We start from the raw sequence: 17,176 nt of genomic DNA, 5'->3' as shown, positions 1-17,176 counted from the left end.
CAAACTAAATTTACAAAGATACAGATTGAGCTTAATGTGTACTTCTTATGGGAGAAATACGGTGAAGGTTTATCATTGAGAGAACTAACCTACCACACAGAAGTTGGTGAATCGAAAAAGAAATGCAGAAAAAAGAAATGCAGAGTTCCTTCTCTGATGGAACATTTCTCCACCTGGACGCACCTGAAGTCAGGAACGATCCTGCGAGCAGCTCCCAAGTTCAAAAACCAACCCGTGTGGCTTTGCGATAGTCATGAAATTGGTGATTGTTGAGTGAGACGGTTCCAGGCCGGTGCTACTGCGCGCTGCTAAGCCACATACGAGGTATAAATGATGTTTCAGCGCCACCTTGCGGCAGGAGAAAAGAAACGACGCGCCACCAGCGAGTTCAAGACGAGACTGCAGGTGATGGGAACTAGATGAGAACTTGTGTTCAGACCGGACAAACATGAATGGGAGTAAAAAAGGCGATCAATAAGAGCAGTTTTAAAGTATTCGGTGAAGGTTCGAAATGCTTATTGTTGGACCAACATTATCACTGTGTGGTTGAGTGTCATGTGATCCTTGTTTCACTCACAGAGTTGAATGATAATATAAATAAGCCCTATTGGGTAGCCTAATACAACTTATATCCATTTGTAAAAATTCAGAAGAAAACAGAAAATCAAAGTATGTTTCAAAGACCAGTGATGAATAAACTGCTGAAAGTCGTCACTCGTGGTGTGGCCCTAACGCACAATAATCTAATCCTGTAGTGCCATCTAGTGGGGGCAAAAATAAACTCAGTTTAGACTGTTGGAGCATCATCAACTGTCCTTGAGGTGGTGCTGCAGGCTCTGATCAGTGGTGTTGGAGATGAATAAAAAAGCTGATTATCGATCCATGTCTCTTATTTTTGCAACAGTTAATAAACACGATTAAACGTTAAGTCTTTGTTTTTGTGTGGTGTTTTTTTTTTTGACAATATTGACATGACAGGAGCAAGGTCACTTATTTAACCTAGAATCTTTTTAATGTTGATTTTTCCGACAAGTTTTTACTCTTTAGATTTGAACACAAACATCTATACTTTTATTCCTTACTTCCTAAAAGCTCTCTTGTTATTTCTTTCAGGATTTAGAGTTGTGAGACAGTGACAGTGACCTATGCCGAGAAGGTGAGGATTAATAGTAGAATGTTCATTTCAGTTAGTTTTCCCTCAATTGATAAGACACTGACTTCCATTCACTGCACACAGCCACCAACTGACAGCACACATTTCTCAATAACAGGACTCTGGTGTCAAAACCTTGAACCTTATTCCTGGTTTGCACACAGTTGTGTTCCAACACAACGGTCACAATTAAGACACAACAGGTGAAAGCTGAAAACACTTTTTCCAATGAACTGCACACAATAAAACCTGCTGGGGAACTGTTTTTTTAAGCTGGTCAGAATGGATGTCAGAGGAGTAAGAGGTCATGGTGGAAGAAGAGGACATGGACGTGGACAAGCTAGACCATAGCCAGAACCAGAACGTGACCCTATCACCTGGTCCAGAACCTGGACCTGGTCCTGGACCACGACACAGACAAACACCACGGCAAAGACCGAGAGGGAGACAAAGACCCACGCAAAGAAATGAAATTTGTGCCACTGCCAATGGGTTTTGCCGCTCCAGATGAATTTGGTTTGGTGGAAAATCCCAAAACATGTCTTTTGTTCATGAAGTTACAGTTGCAGCATAATCCCCCACTGACTGTTCTGTGTGTTAAGGCTCCTGCAGATTGTGTTTCGGTATCTAAACTACCTCGTTCATGTTTTTTCCCTCCTTCCTTTCTACAATAAAAAAGAACATACGCTTTAGTTTTGCAGCGGACAACATGACTCTGTTTAATCGTGCAACAGGAACGTGGTTAAGTATAAATAAGTTACAGCACGACTATCAGCGGTAGAACGTGCGTCACTGCGTCATTACGCTGTCGCGCAATGTGGACTACATTTCCCATGAGTCTTCACTCCTCGTTTGTTGTGCGCCTACAAACTGTGCTCGGTGGAGAACAAGCACTGCAGAGGAAGCAGAGGACAAACTGGAAGGGTAAGGCTTTGTGTAAGCTCTCCTCGGGGCCTCATATCTGATATTCTTTGAGTGAGTTTTAAACCCATTTTGTTTCTTATTGACGCATTCGGAATCGTGTTAGAATTAGTGTGTGACAGTGGTTCTGGTTTGTTTGCGTGTTTTTGTGCGTGTGCTTGGCGCCTCTGCTATGCTGCGGCTGGTGGCTGCAGTTTGTCTCTCTTATCTACTCAAACAGACATTTGCTCCTCTGTAACGATTATCACTCAAAAGATCAGATCCTTTGTGACAGACACGTTTTATTTACAACCATGCTTCCTATCGCGTTAGTTCAGCTGTTCCTCTATAACAGCTCGGCCTCAAGTGTCACTTTAAACAACCTTCCAGTTGTGAGTTTTGCTTAATAGTTCCAGTGTATCTGGTGGAATGTGTTTTGTTTAATTGCTACATTTGTGTCCTGGCAGGTGTCCAACATGTCTGTCGATTGGGTCGGGTATGGGTACGCAACCCTGGTGGCATCGGGAGGAGTTATCGGTTATGTGAAAGCAGGTGAGTGCAGTTTGAAATCTCTGGATGTGTCACATTACACTACATTACATTACACTACATTACCTGACATGCTCCATGCTGGATCCTCTGGTTGTCATGTTCAGGAGTTGACCCTGTGTCATTGTGGATTTCTTCCAGGCAGTGTCCCCTCCCTGGCAGCTGGTCTTCTGTTTGGGGGGCTCGCAGGTTTTGGTGCCTACCAGATCTCCAATGACCCAAATAACATATGGGTTTCTTTAGGTGGGTGAACTGACTTGTTACTTGTTAAAAAAACAAACAAAAAAAACAGGTTTGGTCCAATTAACTACACAAAATTCAAGGGATGCAATTCTGCTTTTAAACTTGAGGCTGTTATCTTGCATTCTATTAAATGAGAGCCAGAAAAAACAAAACAAAAACAAGTTAGTGGGGTTTTGGGTAAGTGATGTTTTTGTAGTAACTCCATTTATTTGTCTTTATTACCTGCAGCTACATCTGGAGCTCTAAGTGGCGTCATGGGAAAGAGGTTCTACGGTTCCAGGAAGTTTATGCCTGCTGGTTTGATGGCCGCAGCAAGGTGTGTTATCAGTTTCCCCTTATTACAAGATAATATTTTGGATACTTTAATGCATCTAAAACATGCTCACTGTGCAGTATTGGCATCTGTAGTTTCTGCATGTATATTGAAGATGTGTCTTTTGTTGGTATTTTAATGATTATCTGTTGATTATGTATGAATAAGTCGTTATAGTGGTGAGCCTCAACTTAAAACTAAGCAATAAGTGATTTCTTATACTCAAAACTACATTAGATCACGCCTCAACACCACAGCTATTGTGTTTTCAAACTGTCCATGTATATATGTGTCAGTACCATGATTTTCTGTCTGTCCTATCATTTCTGGATGAATGCACGCACAGGGAGTGAATTGTCAATATCTCGTTGCAGTCTTCTGATGGTGGGAAAGCTCAGTCTATCGTTGCTCCAGAAACCGGCCGAGTCCTGATGAAGTGAACACCTTGAAACTCTCTTGTGGATCTTTTGCTTGGAGAGCAGTCACTCGGTTGAGTTTGATACGTTAGAAACCAGGTCTTTTGTTTTTTAAGAGAATGTATATTTGAGGACGAAATATATAAACTTGCTTATATAGGAATGGTCATCTTGTCGTCTTTTTAATGACTTTCCAAACCTTTCCAAACCTGGGGTGTGTTCCCGACACTTGGCCATATAAACAATCCAGGCCCAAGGATATTTCTTTTGGGTCACTTTCCCATTTATTTTTATCAAAAAGAGTCTTTTAAAACAGATTTACATTTTATTAAGTTATTCCCCTGCCAATCTGGTGCTGGTAGTGACTGCCTCTGTGGTGAGCACGGCCACGGCTTCCCACCTTCCACACCTGTCCCTCACCTGTGTTACCAGCACCGTTAATGACCTAAGCCCATGTGAAGCGCAACCTCAGTAAATTCCTCTCCCCAGTGGTCAAAAATAATACTGCATAAGACTAAATAAACCTTAAACTAAAGTGGGATTAAAATGGCTCCAGCAGACTTCATCAACATTAGTATTTTTATTTGTATAAAATCATTACAAAATGTACAGTTCATTTATTGCATAATACAAAGACGTTTGCAGCTTTAACCAATCGTATACTGAGGATGTGAAGGTATGATCAATTAAACAAGACTGAAGAGAGCATTGTAGTAACAATTGAACAAAGACAGTGACAGTAATCAATAAAAACTAAAGAATATTTAAAAAAGTAATTGGTAAAACAACATTGTACACTACTTTTCAGCTTTATTCAGTAATGCAGAAGCACAAAAGAGTGGAATTGGCTCGCACTGGATTCTTCAGGAATACAGTGGGATTGTCACGCAGCGAGTAGCAGTCTTGGTTCAGCGTCATGGCAACCATACGAACATCCAAAATGTCTTCACAAAGAACGTGGCTTGTGTGGTCTTCGTGTGATGTTGAAGAAATGTATCGGTGAAACAGACTTCACGTGGACTTCCTTCACCGCTCGGCCAACAGACTGTCGTAGCACCTGCTCTCCTGAATTAGCGAGTCCCACCATACTTGGATGTCCAGTCCACCCGGCCGTGGACGGGCTGCACAGCAGCAGGCGCTCTGCTCAGGAGATTCCCGGAGGTCTTTCCCAGGGCGGAATAGCTGCTCCCCTTCACCTGGGTCCTGTCGGCCCGCCTCCTCCAGCCCTCGTAATCTACAAGAGCGTGCCCGTCAGTTTTCTACCCTCGGTACAGTTTAGGAATTTATGGAGCCAAACACTTAAAACACCGTGAAGCTTAAAAACTGAAAAGTTATTCCAAGAAGATGTGAGAGGGAATAAATAACAGTCATAGCAGCAGCAGGAAGAGACAATACCTTCACTAGTTTCACCTATCGATGACTTGGAAATGGGTTTGAGCTTTGAAGATTTTGGCTTGTCTTTTTTAATATCAGGAGAAGAAGGAAGAAGACTGGCTGAAAGAATGAAGGAAGAGTCCCAGTCAGAGTGACAGTTTGAAAAGAAAAAGTGCAGGAGGCTCATTTAAGTCACATATAACGTGTACTCACGATTGACATTTAAGGCGAAAAGCAACTTTATGAGTCATAGAAGTAGGTAAAGGGAGTTTTTCTCGGGAGAAGGTTTAAATTGAAATTGTTGGCAGGTCAAAGACGATATGAAGCCTTACTTGTGTGCTGGCCAGCTAAAGGGGCGAGCTGGATCCTCTGTCCCACCGAGCCAACCTCTTTCTTCTGGAAAGAAGGGATGTAACCGCCAGAGAGGTTGTACTTTGTACTCACAAAGTTTCCTTTTAAGGGGAGCAAAACAGCAACATTTCTTTACCTCATTCGTTCAACTAGTCAATGTCATTTAAGACCGTACGCCACATTTCACACTAACTTTGTGAGATCACGTGTGACGCTGCTACTGCATATGTAGCTGGATAACTAGAATGTAGCTATACAACCATCACAGTGGAGATGAATTAATAAAATAGAGTACAGTCTTATTCCACCAACAGCAGCCAAACAATACATTCACTCCCAGACCAGAGCAGCATTCGGTGCCAAGGTGCCAGCCACTCTCTTAAAGAGCGGTACTCCGAACCATCTCCCTTCATTGTCACCATAACAGTGTAAAACACTCATGCAAGGTCTATCAACAGGCCAAAGTTCTGACAGTCATAGTGACTTTATGATATAGAATACCTGATTTAAAAAAAAAAAAAACATTTTTCAAGGCTGACAAAAAAAAAAAATATTTAATCCCAATAAACACTAGATGACTGTTTTATGTTCAAGTACAAAATAATTAAAGGGAAAGGGATTTTTTATAATTTTTTTTAGTTTTTAGAAGTACCATTTAATAGTCCCCCTCATAGCAATACAAATATAACTGAGGTCCGTCTATGCATAATACAACACTATTTTTGTAGTTGTACCCAAAAGTCACATTTGAGTAGTTTTTCAGTTTAGGACAAACAAATATCTGCCCTCAGTTTCTCTACAAAGGATATCAAATGACTAACTTCAGTGCCGGTGAGGTCTAAATTAGCAGCATTGGTAATGCTCTACTTGTAAAATACAGATACAAGATAGTCGATGTGAAATCACCTTTGGAGAGGTCAAGTTTCTCCAGAATTCTTTCTTTAACAACACTTTTATCGGGCAGGCTGTCTTCAGACTTAGAAGTATCATCTTCTACACTCACACAAGGAAGGGTAGAGATGGAGGAGGCACGCATGCAAACAAAGAGAAGGAAGGAAGGAAATATGAAATGGGAGAAAGCAAATGATATGACTCAAGTCAAGAGAAGGCAAAGAAGAAAAACATAACTCAACCCAGCATTATTTTCGCCAGCAATACGTGTGCAGTATCAGAAACAAAGTGACAGAAAGAAAATAAATGAGCAGAGGTGTGCAGTGAGGAACAGTTTAGGAAACACTTGATCTTACACCGGCAGTCTTAATCTCGTGAATAAGAAATGGAGGGCGAGAAGAAGGGATCACATATTGTGTGACTGTCTGGATGACAAATGACTTATAGATGCCTCCTTTTAAGAAAGTTGCAGACTCCTTATGTTGATTTCATGGATCTCTAACTCCTGAACACGATCCATTAGCTGCACCAATAGCATTTGGAGCGCCTGTATCAGGACAGTGTCCTATTGTGTAACACTGGGTCACGTGGAAGAGTCGCCAGGTTTCCACTGCATAGACCGAACCTTTTAAAACCTGGACACGGGGTCAGCGGACCTTACCTGCGTTGGCCCTGCCGACGGCTAATCCCCCTCCGATAGGACCCAGAGGTTTGTTCACTGTGTTTGAAGAGCTCTCCCACAAGTCCCTCAGTGTCATACCACTCAGCTCTTTACCTTCGGAGGAAGTCTGATTCTTGCCAATCAAACCTGGAACAAAAGAAAAAGATCTTTGTGAATAAGAATTGAGGCCGCAATCGCTACAATTCTCTTGACTAGTAGCAAGCAAGGGAACCAAGAATAGCGCATAAAAACAAAGCTTTTGAATAAGCTTCAATAAGAATTTAAGCAGATGTAATAAAAGTGCCTCTTCATCCTACCTGGTAAGTATCTTGACTGACTGAGATAGTGCTGCCGTGCGACAGATCCTGGAAGATTGGAGTCAATTTGGCCCATCTTAACATTGTTGGGTAGCTTGGTAACTGTGCTGAAGGAGTACAGCGGTTTCTGCTCCTTTGGCCTGAAAACCAAATAAAGACATCATCATGCACTGAAATCACTTCAAATATGTGTTTCTTTTATTTATTCTTCTGTGGCCTTATAAGGACCTTCGATTTGCTGCTCCCAAAAACAGCACTCACTGCGGACATTGTTCCTTTGGGCTCTTCTCCTCCTCTGCATTACCCAGGCTGGGCTTCTTGGAGTTTGAAGCGGCTGTTTCTGAGGGGTCCGATTCGTCCCAACTGTCTGAGGCCCTGACAGCCGTCTGGAACCAGCGACGCCGGCCACTCTTGAGCGCTCCTTCGCCAACGTTATTCTCACTGCCTGCTGGCGCTGCCTGCTAAAGAAGACGACACAAATCCGATTTGTCTCACCGTAACCACAGCCAACCTCAGCATTGCAAAATAATGAAATCATCTAAAATATAATATATCTACATCTAACATCGTGAAGAAACGTCAGACTTCATTAAGCCACTCACGACATGGGCAGCTCCCGCTGGTTTACTCACAGCTTGGGGTAAGGGGATCTGTTGAAGAGGCTGTTGAAGGTTTCTGTGGGAGGATGTGGAGGTTTTAGATTCTGAGGAAGACTGCTGGGGATCAACCTTGGACTCGGACGCTTGTTTCTGGGGATGAGGCCTGGTCTGGACCTTCTTCACCTCCTGGCTCTGAGGGCGAGGCCCCAAAATCTGGCCAACTTGAAAATAAGGATAACGCAGTGCCTGAACAGGGAGAGGAATAAATGAGCACAAACATTTTTCTCAGTATTCTGTCAACACTCTTAACACAAAGAAGACTTGATGATGCATAACACTAGAGACATGGATTTCTATGCAACCTGTGTGCACAAACAAGATGAATCAGACTGTTGGGGAACATGACTCACTAACTCCTGCAGGAACTAGATTCAACACACAAGAAGTCCTGAAGATTTCACCAACAAACAAGCACAATAGACCGTTTAATTCAGAACTGCATCGCCAGATCAAGTTAAAACAAGATGAGCGTCCTCACAGAACCGTAACACCTGGGAGCTCAGTCAACAAAAAATGGAAATGCACTCCCAGTGGACAGGTGTTTCCTACACAGGGCCCGCAGAGTGATGCAGCTATCTCACCGGACTGTAAATTACTGCATGACCGTGGTATAATGACCGGGGATTGTCTTCAACATGCGCATGTGTCATGGAGAACACATGCAGACGTGCGCTGTTTTGCTGCGACACGGGGAATGAAGTATTAAGCTTAGACACTTGCTGGAAGGACTGGGATTAGGGTGCTGATTCAATTTCCGCATTAGAACAGGAGGTAATCTGTTTCTCATGGTGAGTGTTGTACTGTGGTAGGAGTTGCTTCTTTGAGGACAGGCATGTCCTTGTAGGTTTGAATAAAATCCTTCTTCAGATAGGTCTAATAAGGTTGCAATTGTACCTTCATAAGGTAATATTCACTGGTTGATACACACAACATGACATTTACAGGATTGGAGCAACATGACGAAGATAGTTCCAAGTCAAGGCTCGGATCTGTCCTACCTGCGCAGCGGTGGGCCTTTTTGTGGGGTCCCACTGCAACATATCCCTCATCAGGGTGATCGCCTCGTTGCTTGCATTTGGGATGAGGGTCTTCAGGGGGGTGGGGACACACTGCGGGAAGCGAAAGTTCATAGCATTTGCGAGCTGGTAGCCTTCAGGCCAATCCGCCTGATGGAGGAGAAAACCAAAGGATGGCATATTAATATATTTATCGATCATTTATTTGTAAAATGAGGCATTTGGTGCCGGTATTGAAATATTCACATTTGTAATTTAAAAATGTGTTTTACTTTCGAGAATCCATTTGTCTTTCTGGAGCACATACACATTATATGTAAAATAGACTCTGTAAGCAGGTAAATTATTCCTCACAATATCAACGGTGAGATTCATAATCAAGTGGCATCCCATTCAACATGAAGTTCACTTAAACCGCTTCACACCAAAGGGAGAAAGACACAGTGCCTCTCGGCCATTCACAAATGCTGTCCATCTGTAGAATCCTAAAATATCTATTCATTGATTTGAATATACGATGAGTTTCTTCCCACCTTTTTGACCGTGCCCAGAACTTGGCAGATCTTAAAGATCTCATCTACTTCGCTATTCCCGGGAAAAAGAGGCCTGAGTGTGTACAGTTCAGCCATGATGCAGCCGACAGCCCACAGATCGATTGGAGAGCTGTACGTCGATGACCGGAGCAGGACTTCTGGAGCTCTGTACCTTAATTGAAGATACATACAAGCTAATGTAACCATGGGCGGCAGTTTGTTACTATACTCCTCTCCTGCCTGGATAAGGGATATGACAGTAATAATTAGATGAATAGGGTGTTTAGAAATTGCCCTTACCATCTTGTTGATACATAGTCGGTGAAGGGAGCTTTGGAGCGGAGCTCTCTGGCCAGTCCAAAATCTGCTATTTTGACCAGTTCTGGCCCCATACACAACAGATTCTCTGGCTTCATGTCCCGGTGAAAAAATCCTGGATTAATGAAACATCAAGCTTTCAGTAAAACCCCCAGGTGGATTGTAATCAAGATTCAAACGTACACAACGACACGGCCTTTCTACATGTATTAAAAATGCATGTGGAAAATCACACAAGTGTTGCCTGCAACAGTGACTGAAATAACTAAAAATAACCTGGGTTATAGTCCTCGGGTGTGCTGCTCTTATGAAAACCCAAGTGAAACTACAGTTTCTCTGTATTTACAATAGAAAGTTTACACAGACTGGAGGATTTCTATGGAAATAATAGCCTAGGTCGGATTATTAAAAAATACATTTAGCAATGGAAAAATAAGTGAAACGTCCAAATTCTTGTCACTTAAATAAAGTATCATGAAGAAATAATCAAGTACATGCTTTTTATGATTTCAAGCATGTCAAACGTAAATGTCTCTTGATTCAGTAAGAATGGCTAAAGACACTAAGTGGCATGGCATCTCATAATATCAAATTTATACAAACTACCGAGCTAAAGGTTTGGCTATCTATACGTGATAGAGTAAAGCCTCTTACCATGCTTATGCACAAATGCCAACCCAGATAGCACTTGAAACAGGATGTTCCTAATTTCATTCTCTGTGAACATCTTGTTCTCTCTAACAGCACACCAAAGAGACAGAAAAGGAGGGGAAAAAAGGAGACGAGAGGAAAGAGAAAATGAAAAGAAGTGTTTGTGAAAGAACATGCATCCACATGGATGTGTGGATACTAACATCATCAGTATATATATTTTTTTTAACCATTCATTTTTTTACTTTTATGAGCAGGAGCTCATAAAATGTATACATTTTAGGAGTTCAGATAGTCATAAATGGCATAAATAAATAGAGTTAAATCCACACATCCATTTCTCACACTATATATGGAGCAGAGTAACACAGGTTTTTAAAACAAGGCACTTATAGAGGGTTCACATAGTGCAACATTCCATGATAAGCAATCTGGCAATTCAGATTTTGAATATATCAATATGCTTTTATTTTTTTCAGATTGCATTTGAGAATTTGGACGTATATGATGCTCTTACTTTGACACTGGGTGCGTTCAGTGAATCTTGCAGTATGAAACCTCTCTAATGCGCCTGCAAGTCCGGTGGAAATTACCTACCATGTTTGTGAATAAATGAGAGGCCTTGTAAAATCTGAAAGCTTATGTTTCTTATCACTGACTCAGGGAACAATTTTTTTCTGTAAACATAAAATCAGTGACATTTCTGTGAGCCAGGAGGTAACAGACTTGTTCTATAAGCAGCATTCAATACGGGCTAAACGGATCTGGAACAAAAAGTTCAGATTCAAGCACAAATCTGATTGGATGTTAAGGAGCGAAAGTTTCCTTGACTCCACCACGTACACGCGCCTGTGCTCTCCAAACAAAAAAACATTAGGGCCTTCCCAGGAGAATACAGTAAGTTTGGTGGCAGCTGTTTGCAAGTCCGAGCTTGATCCTGGGAAGGTGTAAACATTCACAAGTGTGGTGCAAAATGCTGGAAAAAAAAATATTCCACTGGAAAACTACTTGATCACAACATACCATTTATCTATATATATCACAAATATTGAAACTCTCTTGGAAAAGGTGACGATGAAATGCTTCTGAGTCAGTGGAAACTGCCCTTTAAAGAAATGTTACGCTAATGCTAGAAAAACTACTGCGTCAAACAAATTGTGCCAAAGTGGATTTTCTCTTCTTACCGGTCCTTCATTAGCTGGTATAGGTTCTCCTTCATGTACTCAAAGACGAAGTAGAGGTGATCGTTCTCCCTGATGACCTCTTTTAATTTCACCACGTTGGAATGGTTCAGCTTCTTCAGTGACTGCAGTGGCACATGATTGGAAAAAAAAAAAAAAAAGTCAATATGATCCACATAATGACATCTTGTCTCCATTTCAACACAACTTTATCTCTGCCTTCAAAAGGGTGACACCCACTGACATAGATGGCACGTTCCAATGAACTGTCACTGCCAAAATCATTTCACAATGTGTGGCATATTGTTCTGAAAAGCACATAGCAACACATTACTCTCACCTCATGGCTCTCATTTGTACCAATGAAATAGAGTACTTCCGCTATATACTGCTACCAGTAAGGAAACTAAGCACAGAAAAGAAGCAAAACTCGTGTGTGGTAAATGATATCTTTGCTATAGCAATACTTTGTTGAGAGTACTTTGTATACCTTTTGAAAGCCTGTAAAGGTGCCACATTTTCTATGCACTGAGCAGACGTGGGAATGTGGGTTGCCCCCATGAAGAATACACAGCAAAGCAGGAAACTATCAGAGTCACATGGCCTTCATGCTTATTTACACGCTCACCTTTACTTCTCTTAGGTTCATGCATTCTTCCCATGAGTAAAACTTCCTCTTCATCCTGCAGAAAAATGTAATACATGACAGATCTTTCATATATGCAAAGGCTATAGAAATTAGGACAGTGGGTCATATGAAAGCCTCCCTGTTTACTGTGTCATCTTAGCAAACTCCTTGTGTCTTCATCAATAATTCAAAACTTTTGACATGTCTCCAATTTCAGCTCATAACTTTGCAGAAGACCGACCTCCAAAAGCTGGACACCATTATCAACGATAATACTAAGAAATGTTTTTTACATGTTTTTAAATAATTTGTATCTGATTTAATCGGGCCCGTAAACAAATCGGGACTCTGCTCATTTAAGAATTTCTCACGTTCCATATTATGCTTTTATTATGCACATTTGGACTGCGCAGCAGCAAATATACGCTTATCTTGTCTGATCAGCCTCCCCTTCCCCTCTGGAATTACATAAGAGCTGCAGAACGTGAAGATATCTTTTCCTCCACCCGCCAGTCGCAGTCATCCGTTTCGCGGTGTCAGCAACCCGACGCACCCACTCTACTTTCACTGCCTTTCACCGTCACCACTTGTATTGTCTTGCATGGTAACCAAATGATCAACCGGCGGACGCACCTCCCCAGTTTCCTATCTATTATTGAACACTGCTGCCATGTTGCTGTAACAAAGCAGTGTAAGCCCGTGTGTTTGGTGATAACAGGATGCTGGAATGATCCAAAAAATACACAAGTCAAAATTGTTCGCCCGCTTGTATAAACACGCAAAAAAGTCCTTCGGGCCCTACATAGAAAAAAATTTAAATAATAAAATTGATGTTTTGCTGTTGTGTAGTTTCACCCTTTACATTTAGAATGTGGAATCTATTTGGATTTATAGTGATCAGATATATTTATAAGTGCATAATTATCAACTTTTCGATGCACTCAGTTTATTGACATGAGAGTCGTGAAATTTGTAGGTGACGTTAATATAAAAATTGCAATATTTTCTACCTGCAAATAAAGTGACCATAATATGTGTTTTATCGGGTTGCTGCATATGATTGTTTTTAGATTCATATTAGTCAATTACCGCTATAAATGCATGATTATCAACTTAATGTATCTAATCTTCTAATTCCGTTCTCTCAATAGTTTGCCTACATTGTTTATATAATCTTTATATTATGACAGTGCAAGGGAAAGGTGTGAAAAACCATATGACCACCCTCTCACCTTTTGATGGCTACAAGTTCTCCAGACTCGTTGCTTCTCCCCATCAGCACACTGCCATAGGTGCCGTCCCCCAGCTGCCTCAGGGTGGTGTAGCGGTTCATCCTCTCTCAAGATGCTCTCATCAGCGTCCTAACTTTCCTCACGTGTGGGATGAATTGAAGAGACGGTGTGTGGTGTCATCGATCCTTTCCCCTCTGCTCGAGTAGTTTCCCTTCGTTCTGTCCTCAGGATGAAAGCCAATATGTCCAGTGACTCCTGGAGTTCAAAGCTCATCGGGCAGTGACTGATCCATCGTGAGAAAGACTGAATCCCGGTGCTGCAGGTAAACCGGTGAATAAGTGAAGCAGACACACGCAACGTCAGTGACAAGCCCGGAAACAAATCCTCGGGTGTAATCAGTCCTCTGCAATACGTCCATACAAAACAGGGTTTCTAGGACAACCAAAGACAGAATGACTACGACCACTTGTTGTTTTTCCCTCAGTGAGCAGGATTAGGCATGTGGCGCACCTGTGGGCGGATCCAGTGTGACCACCCAGGGGAGATGACATGGCCAGGCCCAGGCAGATTAGGCCAGCAGGGATACAAATAGGATGTTACATCACCGTCATGCTTACCGGCATCGACTACCTTCCCCAAGCGCCCCGCCTGGCAAGAGGATTTCATTGACGCCATTGGTCATAGTGACCACTTTGTCATGTTGCCTATTCTGCCAAATAAAGTGTTAATTTACAAACACAAAATTATTCAATAAACACCTGTCATGGACGCATAGCATTACTATGAGTTCTATTTTAGATTGTAAACAGTTATTCTTTAAATGTGGCCATTACTTTGATCCAATAAGACAACAGCCACATCCATATGTGCATTAGATAATACCTCTCGGGGAACATGGTACACTAAGCAGCTCACCTTTTAAGCTCACTTTATCTGTTTGTGGTGGTGAATCATATTAGGACGTCTTCAAATGGAAGGCCAACGATGAGGAACATATCAGAGGAATGTCAGGAACAAATAAATCAATCAAATGAACCAGAAGCTAAAAGTGAAGATGAAATGTTCTTGGTGTTGGAATTTGAGGAACTTCATTTGGCCAAATTACTCATCTCTGTTTATTCATTCATTTCATCCATTATCATCAACATCAACAATTTCCTCTGTCAAGATTAAAGTCTAGTACTTCTTGGATCATGGTTAGTAAATACATTTTTAAATATGCATACAGATTTTATGCCAAAAAATGAATAAAACAGCATTAGATTTGAAGGATTTGAATCCCATTGTGAGTTCTTCTCATGAAACTATGGAGGCATAAACCAGTAGGACTGTGATGACAAAGCATGTGTTTATTTCGCTGAATCTAGGAACCAGTCCAAAAGTTACGGCCAAACATGACTTCGCTTTGTTACGGCTGACAATGATGTTAATGAAAGAATCAGCAGTGAAAATGACCAAATGTAAATATTTCAAGATGTCAGATTCCCTGTTTGCACACTTAATTTACATGTATCATGTTCCCTTACTTCCCTGCAAATTAGAAATGCTTCCTCTGAACAAACTCCAGCTTGATATTTGAGTCCCACTAAGACAATAAGCACTAAGACAAGAAGAGGAAAGCCAGCAGACTTCTGGCCTGCACACAGATCTCACATATGGCAATCTGTTGTTTGGGGGGGGGGGGGGGGGGGGGCTTAAGGGGAATTAAGATGCATCCAGAGTGTGTGACATTAGGAAGACATTCAAGGTCGCTCACGTTGAAAACACACATGGCCACTAACCTGACAGTGGAAAAGAAAAGCAGAGTGGATAAATGGAATCATGACTTCTCAATATGATGAGAATCAAGTTGTATTTGTGTCAGCTGTGTTTGCTCTAACGTTAATCCACAGCCTGCCAACTACAAAACAGATTAATCCACTTCGCTTCCAGGCTTTAGGTTTCCTGAACTCAGTAAAGTAATAAGAACAACAGTTGTTGTTGACATGCCAGTTTTTTGACAGTTCGACTCCTCAACCATCACGTGCGGGCTTCTCCCCTCAGTTTCTCGCGCTCTTTCTCTCAGTTTGAAACTCACCTTAGAACGAGTGTCGTTCCTCTCTCGTTGTCTGGGTTTGAAGATAGCTTCAGATAAAATCCTCGTAGTATCTGAACCCCACTGAGACGATAACGCTTGTGCGTGTGTGTGCGTGACTTGTCCCCATGGAAACGGCTCGGCTACCAGGTGACGGAGAGGCCGCAAGGCTTTCTGGGAGATGTAGTCCTGTTTTAAAGCCTGGTACTCTTGCGTTAACAACATCCTAATTGCGTCAACATCAAATGAAATGAAATAAAGTAAAATGACACAAATGTTAAATGCAAAGATTTAAATATAGATATAAAATCCAATGATCCATTTCATCTTTTCAATTTTACTTTCTCCAAAATAGCTGGTAATGTGGGTATCATCTACAAAATGCATGTCATGGAGCATGACCGAGACGTGGAAATTTGTGAGACAGAGTCAAAGATGAGGAGTCAGGGTTCTGACACACTCTAAGATTAATTTATTATTGCAGAGAATACAAACACAAGATAGTTGCCTGAGAGTAGGACAGTAGGTCTGAGCAGAACTCTAGCCAATAACAGTCCCCAGAATAATATTTCTTATGTGGCTCCTGGTGTCTGATGAGGCTACTAATCAGAGTTTATGATGCCTCATGAAGGCTACTCATCTAATGTCAGGGCAGTCTGAACAAGACTGAAACCCATATATATATATCGCTCTGTGTATTTTAACATTGTTGTAATATTGTTAAAATTAATAAAGATAACATTTTGGAGGAGTTCATTATAACAAATAGAGACATAATTTGGGATTAGCTTGAAATTTGGATTGCTATATGTGCTCCACTTAGAAACAAACACCAAATCTTTGATTTTCCAACTGAAAAAGGCTTTTAAAATGATAAAAGTGGGACTCGTATTTATAGGTTATGTGGCTATCATACAGTATTTACAGGCATGATGTGATTATTCATCTATATGCTATACACACCCAGAAACATCTAACTGAACTGAATAATTTGCCAGTTAATCTGGTGGAGGAAAACAAACTCGTGAGAGGAGCAGTTATCCTTACAGCGCCTCTGTGGACAATGCTGTCAGTTCCAGTGCAGCACCAATAGAGGGCGCCGCATGATTGTTCATACTCGGTAATGAAGCGCTTCAAAAGCACATACATATATTCTAGTTCTGGAATTAACTGAAACATTGCATTACTTAAACGATATCCCGAAAGCCTTAATAAAAACAGCAAGTAAATGATGAAGTAATAAGTCCAGGTTAAGGTTTCCCTAAAGCCTGCTTCCCTCAATAGATTCATTGATTAACAAGAAGCATTTAAATATAAAACGTTGCGGCCACCTCGGCGCGCATTAACATATTTTCACGTTAAAGTTGTTTGCCACAGTTTTGACATGTCATCACACACCATTGATACATTTCTCAATATGAGCTGCTTAATGTTTTGTGTTTAACTTCTTCTCAACCTGATCATCAGGATTTCTCAGTTTTCCTTCTTTTTTTTAAATCTCTGATTTGCGCGTCTTGGATTGTGTGTCCATGGGTGGTCTTCGCACACACACACACACACACACACACACACACACACACACACACACACACACACACACACACACACACACACACACACACACACACACACACACACACACACACACACACACACACACACACACACACACACACTAAGCAGGTTAAGCCAAGAAGCAAGCTCTCGGACGGGTGT

General features: G+C 41.5%; 2 protein-coding genes across 8 annotated transcripts; one reads left to right on the top strand and one right to left on the bottom strand.

Annotated features, from left to right (window-relative positions):
• The first annotated feature begins 2,020 nt into the window (after positions 1–2,020).
• Positions 2,021–4,340, top strand: tmem14ca (transmembrane protein 14Ca). 2 transcript variants are annotated; one of them, XM_080489660.1, is made up of 5 exons: positions 2,021–2,077; positions 2,521–2,605; positions 2,744–2,845; positions 3,074–3,161; positions 3,533–4,340. In XM_080489660.1, exons 2-5 carry the CDS (start codon positions 2,530–2,532, stop codon positions 3,588–3,590), a joined length of 324 nt encoding a protein of 107 aa, XP_080345786.1. In that variant the 5' UTR covers positions 2,021–2,077; positions 2,521–2,529; the 3' UTR covers positions 3,591–4,340. The 2 variants fall into 2 exon arrangements, with proteins under 2 accessions (XP_080345786.1, XP_080345787.1); XM_080489661.1 differs by having other exon boundaries at positions 2,049–2,128; positions 3,533–4,339.
• mak (male germ cell-associated kinase) lies at positions 4,141–15,569 on the bottom strand. 6 transcript variants are annotated; one of them, XM_080489656.1, is made up of 16 exons: positions 15,464–15,567; positions 13,387–13,702; positions 12,155–12,209; positions 11,530–11,651; positions 10,349–10,431; positions 9,677–9,809; positions 9,377–9,548; positions 8,826–8,993; positions 7,801–8,013; positions 7,430–7,629; positions 7,169–7,308; positions 6,852–6,998; positions 6,206–6,292; positions 5,281–5,400; positions 4,970–5,068; positions 4,141–4,808 (listed from the first exon to the last, which is right to left on the bottom strand). In XM_080489656.1, exons 2-16 carry the CDS (start codon positions 13,485–13,487, stop codon positions 4,645–4,647), a joined length of 2,004 nt encoding a protein of 667 aa, XP_080345782.1. In that variant the 5' UTR covers positions 13,488–13,702; positions 15,464–15,567; the 3' UTR covers positions 4,141–4,644. The 6 variants fall into 6 exon arrangements, with proteins under 6 accessions (XP_080345782.1, XP_080345780.1, XP_080345783.1 ...); XM_080489654.1 differs by having other exon boundaries at positions 7,771–8,013; positions 15,464–15,532; XM_080489657.1 differs by lacking the exon at positions 6,206–6,292 and having other exon boundaries at positions 7,771–8,013; positions 15,464–15,569.
• Between the last annotated feature and the right edge of the window lie 1,607 nt (positions 15,570–17,176).

The sequence above is a fragment of the Lipophrys pholis genome, assembly GCF_963383615.2.
Source record: "Lipophrys pholis genome assembly, chromosome: 20".
NCBI lineage: Eukaryota > Metazoa > Chordata > Actinopteri > Blenniiformes > Blenniidae > Lipophrys > Lipophrys pholis.
This window is presented reverse-complemented; position numbering and strand designations above follow the sequence as displayed.